At 42.3% G+C, this 12,183-nt stretch overlaps 1 protein-coding gene across 1 annotated transcript in view; it reads right to left on the reverse strand.

Moving 5' to 3' along the window:
• Positions 1 to 12,183, reverse strand: part of LOC111949683 (protein IWS1 homolog) — a 46,564-nt gene that overhangs the window by 3,304 nt on the left and 31,077 nt on the right. Inside the window, exons 13-16 of the mRNA XM_070433920.1 lie at positions 4,956 to 5,085; positions 4,728 to 4,845; positions 4,304 to 4,415; positions 176 to 235 (exon numbers count right to left, since the gene is read on the reverse strand). Of these exons, the coding sequence (XP_070290021.1) occupies positions 176 to 235; positions 4,304 to 4,415; positions 4,728 to 4,845; positions 4,956 to 5,085 (420 nt within the window). The remainder of the gene's footprint in view (positions 1 to 175; positions 236 to 4,303; positions 4,416 to 4,727; positions 4,846 to 4,955; positions 5,086 to 12,183) is intronic.

Here is a 12,183-nt window from a genome sequence, read left to right on the forward strand (position 1 = left end):
ATGAAGCCATACTCACAAGAAAGCCTCAGTAACTCTAGGCTCAATCTGACTCTTCTAGTATCATTCATACCAACAACTATCATTGTCTCTGGGGGAAAAAAACAACCTGGGGGGGTTGAACATCTGACTGCAGCCAAAGTCACTCGTGTGGCGGAGCAATCATGCAACCATGAACCTGAGTTGCTGCGGGGAGAAGACATCCGGTTCCTTGGACCTCTCCATCTTTTGGGGCTGACTGGGGGGGGGGGGACACACCACGTTGGGAAGTAGACAGTCATGGAGAGAGAGGGGGGATTTGACAAAGATGAGCAGAGTGACACAGTGAAAGGAGGAGTGTGAGGACTGAAAAGTGGATGAATGACAGACAGGCAGGAGGAATAGATAGGAACAGTGGGACAATGAGCTGGAAAGGGTGGGAGGGGGTTGGTTGGAGTGAACAGATCATGTCTACTGTGATCACGAGACAACTGCATGCATGTGTTTAAGGGGGTATATTGTATAACAAGTGAGTGTATGTGTGAGACATCTATGAGTGTGTGTTAACTGTTTCCATTAGCCGGCAAGGCTTTCATCCGCTGAAAAAAATGAAGCCGATAAAAAYGACCCGGAGAAACAAAATCCCATTGCAAAATAATGCGTTTTATTAATTGATGAAAATACCAGTTGACAGTCATGCTTATCGGTCTATAGGTTAATTTGCATAATTTAGTGAAATTAAATTGGCCTGTGTGTATTTTCGTTAGTATCTTATTTATCCAACTATCACCGCCTATATCGTGCAGGATTTCTCCTGCAGCTCCTCAGTTGGTTGCTGTTGGAGTAAAACGTGCTTTTATAATAAGCCCATTTACTGCGCAACAATTCTAAATGCAAATCGCGTGTTTAAAACCGTTTTGGTGCACGATTGAAAAGGACTATTTTTATTTCTCAACTGGTAGTTGAAGCACAACTATTTACCATTCAAGTGCAGGAAACAGGCTACCAGCGCATCACCCACCAACTTACAATATGAGCTAGAGGCAGTATGCATTATGAAAATATAATTAATTGTTTGAAACCTGAATTTATTTCATATTATGAGGCATGTCTTACCTTGCTTCAAAGTAGCCTATAGGCTAAATTCAAGCATAGAAACTTGGGAGGAAATTATTTTATAAAGACTTCATAGGCAGTGCAGTGCGTGAGTTTCAAGTTGAGGGAAGCATGCAATTTATCCTACCATTTCTACGTGCTAGTTTTGATTTTCACAGGAGCATTTTCGTGGAACAGTKTCATTGCAATAATAACGTTTTCTTTCTTAAAATCATTGTCAAGTGGTTAATCATAAAAATCTGAATTAAAATTATACAAATCTGAAAGTTAACTCAACTAATGCGAGATCAACAGCCTCTGCCATATGGACACATTGACACACCGTGATCCATTGGCGGCTGAAGAAATGAGCGCATGGAATTCATAGCCTATAGGCCAATGCAGCAGTAGGTCTATAATTTTATAATTTTTATTTGCTCTTTCACACAGAGGATTGGTGATTATCGAGGGGGAGACTGTTGATAAGATATTTCAAAATAGCTTACTGTGAGGAACTATAATTGTAATATATTATCATTCTGCAGGCCAGGTACTTGTACGTGTGCTCAGGTGCACATACTTCCTCAACATTATCAGGACAGAGATACCAGACATGCTCATCACTCACGTGGAGCACCACAAACAAAAGACAATGAAAAAAAAATGGATAAATCTCATAAATGATGGTTATAAGATAAACCGTGTAGCAGGTAGTGAACTCCGTAAACAACKTTTCAACTTCGAGAATGAGAACGGTAAAATAACTAATTAATAATAAAAAAAAATAACAGAGCAAACAAGATACACAATGAAACAATTGCCATACCYCCCCCCCCTTCTTGTCTCAACATTATAAATTATACTCGAGACACTATCGGCACACATATTTTAGATGCTTTTCACTGACCGACGCAACTCAATCAGCTATTGCCACGTGCGCTATCCAAACTGCTTGTGATTTGAAACAATCCGCAGCAATTTTTTTTTAAAGAAGCTAATGAGCCTCGATTCAGAACTTTCGTGAAATATCACAGCACAGCTGAAAAATATGGCAAATAGAAATCAAAACTGGATGCTGTTCAGAGATAGACGGGAGGGGTTGAGCGAAGCGTAAATGGGACTAAAAAGAACAAAAGTTCATATACATTTTACAGACACAGCATATATATTACATTCAGTGCATTCAGAAAGTATTCAGACACCTTGACTTTCCATTTTGTTAGGTAACATCGTTGTCAAAAACATTTATCAAATCTACACACAATACCCCATAATGACAAAGCAAAAACAGGTTTTTAGAAATGTTTGCAAATGTATTAAAATAAAAAACTTAAATATCATATTTACATAAGTATTCAGACCCTTCACTCAGTACTTTGTTCAAGCACATCTGGAAGCGATTACAGCCTCGAGTCTTGGGTATGATGCTATAAGCTTGGCACATCTGTAGTTGGAGAATTTCTCCCATTCTTCTCCGCACAACCCCCCCCCCCCCCCCCCCAAAACTTAAATATCATATTTACATAAGTATTCAGACCCTTCACTCAGTACTTTGTTCAAGCACATCTGGAAGCGATTACAGCCTCGAGTCTTGGGTATGATGCTATAAGCTTGGCACATCTGTAGTTGGAGAATTTCTCCCATTCTTCTCCGCACAACCCCCCCCCCCCCCCATCTCTGTCAGGTTGGATGGGGAACTTTGCTGCACAGCTATTTTCAGGTCTCTCCAGAGATGTTTGAATCGGGTTCAAGTACGGGCTCTGGCTGGGCCACACTCCTGCGTTGTCTTGGCTGTGTAACTTTGGGTGGTTGTCCTATTGGAAGGTGAACCTTCACCCCAGCCTGAGGACCTGAGCAGGTTTTCATCAAGGAGCTTTATGTACTTTGCTCCGATCAACTTTCCCTCGATCCTGACTAGTCTCCCAGACCCTGCCGCTAAATAACATCTCAGCATGATGCTGCTACCACCATGCTTTACCGTAGGTATGGTGCCAGGTAGAATCCTGTCTCGGAGCTCTAGGAACAATTACTTGGACCTCATGGCTTGGTTTTTGCTCTGACACGCACTGTCAACTGTGGGACCTTACATAGACAGGTGTGTGCCTTTCCAAATAATGTCCAATCAATTTAATTTACCACAGGTGGACTCCAATCAAGTTGTAGAAACATCTCAAGGACGACCAATGGAAACAGGATGCACCTGATCTCAATTTCGAGTTTCATATCAAAAGGTCTGAATACTTACCTTATTTAGATATGTTTTTTTATTTGTAATAAATGTGCAAAATTTTCTTTAAAAAAACGTTTTCGCTTTGTCATTATGGGGTAGTGTGTGTAGATTGCAGAGGATTGTTTATTTTTTCAATACATTTTAGAATAAGGCTGTAACGTAACAAAATCTGAATACTTTCCGGAGGCACTGCAGGTTCAGAACAAGTCAGTTCGTCAAATTCCTGCCCTGCTAGAGCTGATTCGGTCAACTGTAAGTGCTGTTGTTCTGAAGTGGAAACGTCTAGGAGCAACAACGGCTCAGCCGTGAAGTGGTAGGCCACACAAGCTCACAGAACGGGGCAGGCGAGTGCTGAAGAAAGTAAAAATAGTCTGTCCTCAGTTGCAACACTCACTMCCGAGTTCCAAACTGCCTCTGGTAGCAAYGTCAGCACAACAACTGTTCATCTGGAWCTTCATGAAATGGGTTTCCATGGTGGAGCAGCCGCACACAAGCCTTARATTACCATGCACAATGCCAAGTGTCGACTTGAGTGGTGTAAAGCTCGCCGCCATTGGACTCTGGAGCAGTGGAAACGCATTCTCTGGAGTAATGAATCACGCTTCTTCATCTGGCAGTTTGACAGACTAATCTGGGTTTGGCGGATGCCAGGAGAACGCTACCTGCCCCAATGCATAGTGCCAAYTGTAAAGTTTGAAAAATCTTTAGATTTTAATCTCTGTCACATATCATAACCGCTATCAGGTGAACTGTTTAGAAAGGTGTTTTCCCGCGAATTGCATTTCGATAAAAKTTTGAAAATGCTTTATTGTCCTCTTTAATACATGAGTTGCCATAATCTAAATGTGATATCTATCCTTCTGAGCGCTGTTGGTGTACGCTCTAATAGGTTATGCACCCAATGCATATGGGTCCGGTAAATAAAAAAAAATCTTCCTGGTCACGTTTTMCAGCTCCACATTGTCCTAACGGAAACCCCGGGGTGTGTGTGCGCACATTTACCTGAGGCGTCTTTTTTGCGGCATCTGCTGGTCGAGGTCTCTCTGTTGTCKCTCCTCGCGCGTCATGCCCTTGTAGTTAGACGTCAGGCCAAAGATGGGCCTGGACCACTCGTCTGTACAGACACGGCAAGTATCAATACCCACTATCAATACTAAAACTCTAGCAATAACAYCAACACTCAAACCTCTACAGAGGGGCCGTGTCCCATTGCTACATGCTAACTAGAAGCTGCTGGAACTTGAAAAAAACAACACTATGAAACAGTTGAGTGAAAATGAGAGAATCCTTATAACCCTTTAATGACACAATTCATTCTTTACTTGACTCAGTCTGACAATACTTGGTCAGCTATTACTTCAGCCAGATGCACATTATTAAATGCACATCTGATATGTTTTTGAGTATAGGTATGTAGGGGACTTACTGATGAGTTTGAGGGCGAGGTCCTTGTTGGGGCGCGACTCCTTGGGGTGTTTGTATAGGAACATGACGGCTCGGCCTATCCCGCTGTGTTTGAGAGTCTCCTGACTCACACTGGGGAGCTGGGGGGAGAACGGACAACCAATTGAAAACACAGGTCTTTATAAATATTAAAAACCATGGTGACGTCTCGGGGCGGGGGGGTTGCGGAAATGGGATCCCTAGCACTTACTTCCTGTAGAATCTTGAGGAGATCCTCTCTGATTTTGAGGGCCGGAAGACTCTTATCTGGCAGCGGGCCGATCCACTCCTTGATAGCCGACATCACCCCGCTGTCGATGAACGTCTCCTTGAGGTCTTGCCTGAACGCACACATACGTCAGACCATATACGCATCCAAAACACCAAATCACCTATGTGCTACATGAACACTCAATGGTACTACATTTTATTTTAAACTCTAATCATTCAGTCAGAGTTAAAAAAAAAAAATACATATATAAAATACACACACACACACAGTTGAAGTCGGAAGTTTACATACAGGTTGGAGTTGGAGTCATTAAAACTTGTTTTTCAACCACTCCACAAATTTCGCATTAACAAACTATAGTTTTGGCAAGTCGGTTAGGACATCTACTTTGTGCATGACAAGTACATTTTCCAACAATTGTTTAAAGACAGATTATTTCACTGTATCACAATTCGAGGTGTACCTGTGGATGTATATCAAGGCCTACCTKCGAACTCAGTGCCTCTTTGCTTGACATCATGGGAARATCAAAAGAAATCAGCCAAGACCTCAGAAAAAAAATTGTAGACCTCCACAAGTCTGGTTCATCCTTGGGAGCAATATCCAAATGCCTGAAGGTACCCCGTTCATTCTGTAACAAACAATAGTACCAAATTATAAACACAATTAGACCATTCAGTCATCATACCGCTCAGGAACGAGACACATTCTGTCTCCTAGAGATGAACGTACTTTGGTGATCAATCCAGAACAACAGCAAAGGCCCTTGTGAAGATGTTGGAGGAGTTCTATATCGACATAACCTGAAAGGCCACTCAGCAAGGAAGAAGCCACTGCTGCAAAACCGCCCAAAAAAAGCCAGACTACGGTTTGCAACTGACATGGGGACAAAGATCGTACTTTTTGGAGAAATGTCCTCTGGCTGATGACAACAAATAGAACTGTTTGGCCATAATGACCATCATTATGTTTGGAGGAAAAAGGGGGAGGCTTGCAAGCCCAAGAACACCATCCCAACCGTGAAGCACGAGGGTGGCAGCATCATGTTGTGGGGGTGCTTTGTTGCAGGAGGGACTGGTGCACTTCACAAGATAGATGGCATCATGAGGAAAGGAAAATTATGTGGATATATTGAAGCAACATCTCAAGACATCAGTCAGGAAGTTATAGCTTGTTGCAAATGGGTCTTCCAAATGAACAATGACCCAAGCCAAGCATACTTCCAAAGTTGTGGCAAAATGGGTTAAGGACAACAAAGTCAGGTATTGGAGTGGCCATCACAAAGCCCTGACCTCAATCCTATAGAATTTGTGGACAGAACTGAAAAGCATGTGCGAGCATGGAGGCCTACAAACCTGACTCAGTTACACCAGCTCTGTCAGGAGGAATGGGACAAAATTCTCCCAACTTACTGTGGGAAGCATGTGGAAGGCTACCCGAAACGTTTGATCCAAGTTCAACAATTTAAAGGAAATGCTACCAAATACTAATTCAGTGTATGTAAACTTCTGACCCACTGGAAATGTGATGAAATAAATGAAAGCTGAAATAATAATTATCTCTATTATTCTGACATGTCACATTCTTAATAAAGTGATGAACATACTGACCTAAAACAGGTAATTCTGCTTGATTAAATGTCAGGAATTGTAAAAACTGAGTTTATTTCATTCTCTCTACTTTTATTCTGAATTTCAATTCTTAAATAAATGGTGTCCTAACTGCACGAAGAAGATCATTTTTACTAGGATTAAATGTCAGGAATTGTGAAAAACTGAGTTTAAATGTATTTGGCTAAGCTGTATGTAACTTCCGACTTCAACTGTACATAACAATATATACATACAAACACATACACACACAGAACCAGTCAAAGTTTGGAGAACCCTATTCAAGGGTTTTCCTTTGTTTTTACAATTTTCTACATTGTAGAATAATAGTGAAACATCAAAACTATGAAATAACACATATGGAATCATGTATTAACCAAAAAAGTGTTAAAGAAAACATTTATATTTAGATTCTTCTAAGAAGCCAACCTTTGCCTTGATGACAGCTTGTGCACACTCTTGGCATTCTCTCAACCAGCTTCACCTGTAATGCTTTTCAAACAGTCTTGAAGGAGTTCCCACATATGCTGAGCACTTGTTGGATGCTATTCCTTCACTCTGCAGTCCAACTCATCCAAACCATCTCAATTGGGTTGAGGTTGGATGATTGTGTAGGCCAGGTCATCTGATGCAGCACTACATCACTCTCCTTGGTCAAATAGCCCTTACACAACCTGGAGGTGTGTTGGGTCATTGTCCTGTTGAAAAAGAAATGATAGTCCCACTAAGTGCAAACCAGATGGGATGGCGTATCGCTGTGGTAGCCATGCTGGATAAGTAAGCCTTGATTCTAAATAAATCACAGACAGTGTCACCAGCAAAGCACCCCACGCCATCACACCTTCTCCATGCTACAGAGGGAACCAGACATGCAGAGATCATCCGTTCACTTACTCTGCGTCTCACAAAGAAACAGTGGTTGGAACAAAAAATCTCAAATTTAGACTCATCAGAACAAAAGGACAGATTTCCACCGGTCTATGTCCATAGCACATGTTTCTTGGTCTAGGCAAGTCTCTTCTTATTGGTGTCCTTTAGTAGTGGTTTCTTTGCAGCAATTTGAAGGCCTGATTCACACAGCCTCCTCTGAACAGTTGATGTTGAGATGTGACTGTTAGATGAACTCTGAAGCATTTATTAGGGCTGCAATTTCTGAGGTGCAGTTAACTCTATTGAACTTATCCTCTGCAGCAGAGGATAAGTTCAATAGAGTTAACTGTCCTAGATCACTTCTATGCTCGCTTCGAGGCAAGCAAACTGAGATGCATGAGAGCATCAGCTGTTCCGACGACTGTGTGATCACGCCTCTGTAGCCGACGTGAGTAAGACCTTTAAACAGGTCAACATACACAAGGCTGCGGGGGCAAACGGATTACCAGGACGTGTGCCCCAGGGCATGTGCTGACCAACTGGCAGGTGTCTTCACTGACATTTTCAACATGTGCCTGATTGAGTCTGTAATACCAACATTTTTCAAGCAGACCACCATAATCCCTGTGCCCAAGAACACAAAGGCAACCTGCCTAAATGACTACAGACCCGTAGCACTCACGTCCGTAGCCATGAAGTGCTTTGAAAGGTTGGTAATGGCTCACATCAACACCATTATCCCAGAAACCTTAGACCCACTCCTTTTGCATACCGCCAAACAGATCCACAGATGATGCAATCTCTATTCACTCCACACTGCCCTTTCCCACCTGGACAAAAGCAACAATGTGAGAATGCTATTCATTGACTACAGCTCAGCGTTCAACACCATAGTACCCTCAAAGCTCATCACTAAGCTAAGGATCCTGGGACTAAACACCTCCCTCTGCAACTGGATCCTGGACTTCCTGACGGCCAACCCCAGGTGGTGAGGGTAGGTAGCAACACATCTGCCACGCTGATCCTCAACACTGGAGCTCCAGGGGTGCGTGCTCAGTCACCTGTACTCCCTGTTCACCCACGACTGCATGGCAGGCACGACTCCAACAACATCATTAAGTTTTGCAGACGACACAAAGTGGTAGGCCTGATCACCGACAACAACGAGCGAGCCTATAGGGAGGTCAGAGACCTGGCCGGGTGGTGCCAGAATAACAACCTAACCCTCAACGTAACAACTAAGGAGATGATTGTGGACTACAGGAAAAGGAGGACGCGAGCACGCCCCCATTCTCATCGACGGGGCTATAGTGGAACAAGTTGAGAGCTTCAAGATCCTTGGTGTCACATCAACAAACTGAATGGTCCAAACACACCAAGACAGTCGTGAAGAGGGCACGACAAAGCTATTCCCCTCAGAAAACAAAAAGATTTGGCATGGGTCCTGAGATCCTCAAAAGGTTCTACAGGTTCTTGACTTGTTTTTTTATTTCTTTACTACCTATTGTTCACCTAATACCTTTTTTTTGCACTATTGGTTAGAGCCTGTAAGTAAGCATTTCACTGTAAGGTCTCTACACCTGTTGTATTCAGCGCACGTGACAAATAAACTTTGATTTGATCTGATCTCTAGGTCTTCCTTTCCTGTGGTGGTCCTCATGAGAGCCAGTTTCATCATAGTGTCTGATGGTTTTTGTGACTGCACTTGAAGAAACTTTCAAAGTTCTTGAAATATTCCGGATTGACTGAGCTTCAGGTCTTAAAGTAATGATGGACTGCTTTTTGAGCTGTTCTTGCCATAATACAGACTTGGTCTTTTACCAAAATAGGGCTATCTTCTGTATACCATCCCCTACCTTGTCAACCACAACTGATTGGCTCAAACTCGCATGAAGGAAAACATTCCACAAATTGACTTCTAACAAGGCACACCTTGTTAATTGAAATGCATTCGAGGAGATACCTCATGAAGCTGGTTGAGTGAATGCCAAGTGTGCAAAGCTGTCATCAAGGCAAAGTGGGCTACTTAAAGAATCTCAAATATATTTTGATTTGTTCAAAAGTTTTTTTGGTTACTACATGATTCCATATGTTATTTCATAGTGTTGATGTCGTCACTATTATTCTAAATGTAGAAAATAGTAAAAATAAGAAAAACCCTGAAATGAGTAGGTGTCCATTTTGACAGGTACTATATACACACACCAAGTACACATTAAACATTAAGAACACTTGCTCTTTCCATGACAGACTGACCAGGTGAATCTATTATCCCTCATTGATGTCACTTGTTAAATCACTTCAAAATCAGTAGAGATGAAGGGAGGAGACAGGTTAAAGATACATATTTTTTAAAGCCTTGGACATGGATTGCGTATGTGTACCACTCAGAGGGTGAATGGGCAAGACAAAGATTAAAGTACTTTAACGGGGTATGGTAGTAAGTTGCAGGACACCTGTTTAAGTGTCAAGATCTGCACGCTGCTGGGTCTTCAGCTGAACAATTTCCTTTGTGTATCAAGAATTGTCCACCACCCAAAGGACATCCAGCCAACTTAACTTGGGAAGCATTGGAGTGAACATGGGCACTTTCCCTGTGGAATGCTTTCGAAACCTTATAGAGTACATGACCCATGAATGAAGCTGTTCGTAGGGGAAAAAAGGGGGTGCAATCAATATTAGGAGGGTGTCCCCTGTTTTGTACACTCAGAGTGTGTGTGTTACATATATATACTAAACACACATCTAAACACACACAAACAGTTCAAAAGTTTGGGTCACTTAGAAATGTCCTTGTTTTTGATCAGAAATCAGTGTAGACATAGTTAAATGTTGTAAATGACTACTGTAGCTGGAAAGGCAGATTTTTTTATGGAATATTTACCATAGGCGTACAGAGGGCCCAATTCAGCAACCATAAGTCACGTTGAAGTGCAGGTTAGCGCGAAAAACCAAGCATGAGCGCAAAAACCAACCATGAGCGCAAAACAAGCCGTGGGTCGAAGGAAATTGTTCCGTTGACGCTCCGAGACAGGCATTGTGTCGATGGCACAGATCGGGGAAGGGGTACCACAAAATGTTCACGGCGTTGAGTAATGCCAAAAGGCACCTAAAGGTCTCTCTACTATTAGGGAAACCAGATTATCTGGTCTGATGAAAGCCAATTTAACTCCATGGCCTGATGACATGGGTCAGGTCTGGGATAAAACCATGGCACAATCCGTACAATGAAAGCAAGGTGGCAGCATCATCTGTGAGGGATGTTTTTCCGCAGGAAACTGGGACTAGTCAGGAATGGAGGGAAGACAGTGACGAGACAAGTAGAGAGATCTTGATGAGAACCTGCTCAGAGCACCTCAGGACCTCAGACTGGGGGCGAGGTTCACCTTCTACAGGACAACTCCCTAAGCACAAGCCAAGAAATGCAGTGTGGCTTCGGGACGAAGGTCTTCTGAATGTCCTTGGTGGCCGAGCCAGAGCCAGGACTTGAACCTGATCTAAACATCTCTGGAGATCTGAAAGTAGCTGTGCTCAGCGACGCTCCCATCCAACCTGACAGAGCTTGAGAGGAGCTTGCAGGAGAGAATGGGACGAAACTCCCCCAATACAGGTGTGCAAGCTTGGTAAGCATCATACCCAGAAGACTCTAGGCTGTTATTGCCGCTGCCAAAGGTTCTTCAACCAAGTACTGAGTTGAGGGGTCTATAAGAAAAAATATAAAAAATGGAAAACATTGCAAATATTTCAAAAAACTCGTTTTTGCTTTGTCATCATGGGTATATGTTGTAGATTTATGAGGGGAAAAAACTATTTAATCAATTTTGAATGGACCTACGTAACAAAATGTTGGGGAAAAAGTAAGGGGTTAGAATACTTTCGAACGCACTGTCTGTGTATACACACATCATCCCCAGTCAAAAGGTTGAACACCTACTCATTTTCAAGGGTTTTTTTATTTTTTACTTTTTCTACATTGAAGATAATTAGTGAAGTCTCAAAACTATTAAAAGGTATATGAATCATGAGTAACCAAGAAAAGTGTTACACAATCAAATGTATTTTATAATTTGAGATTCTTTCAAGTAGCCACCCTTTGCTTGATGAACATCTTTGCACACACTTTTCATGTCTCTCAACCAGCTCATGAGGTGTCACCTGGAATGGAAATTTCAATTAACAAGGTGTGCGTTGTTAAAGTTAATTTGTGGAATTTCTTTCCATCTTAATGCATTTGGAGCCATCAGTTTGTTGTGACAAGGTAGGGGTGTATCAGAAGATAACGCCTATTTGGTGAAGGACCAGTCCACATTATCTGGCAAGATCAGTCCAAATAAGCAAAGAGAAACGACAGTCATAAATTCATTAAGACATGATTGGTCAGCAATCTGAAAAATGTCAAGGAACTTTGAGAGAAGTTTTCTGCAAAGAACTAATTTTTTAAAACCAGCGCCTATGAATGAAACTGGTTCTCATAGGTGCCTACACAGGAAAGAAAGACCCGCGGTTTACCGTGTCTGCTACCAGTGGATAAGCTTCTTAGATTAACACGGTCAATTGTTGCAAAGAAACACGCATAAGATGAAGAGACTTGCTTGGGTCAGAAACCAGCACATGACATGGACTGGTGGAAATGAGTGCAAAGTTTGGCATTTTTGGTTCCCAACCGCCGTGTCTTTCTGTGAGACGCAGAGTAGTCGTTGAACGGATGATGCCTGCACGTGTGTTCC

This window comes from Salvelinus sp. IW2-2015, linkage group LG22 (assembly GCF_002910315.2).
Source record: "Salvelinus sp. IW2-2015 linkage group LG22, ASM291031v2, whole genome shotgun sequence".
Classification (NCBI taxonomy): Eukaryota; Metazoa; Chordata; class Actinopteri; order Salmoniformes; family Salmonidae; genus Salvelinus; species Salvelinus sp. IW2-2015.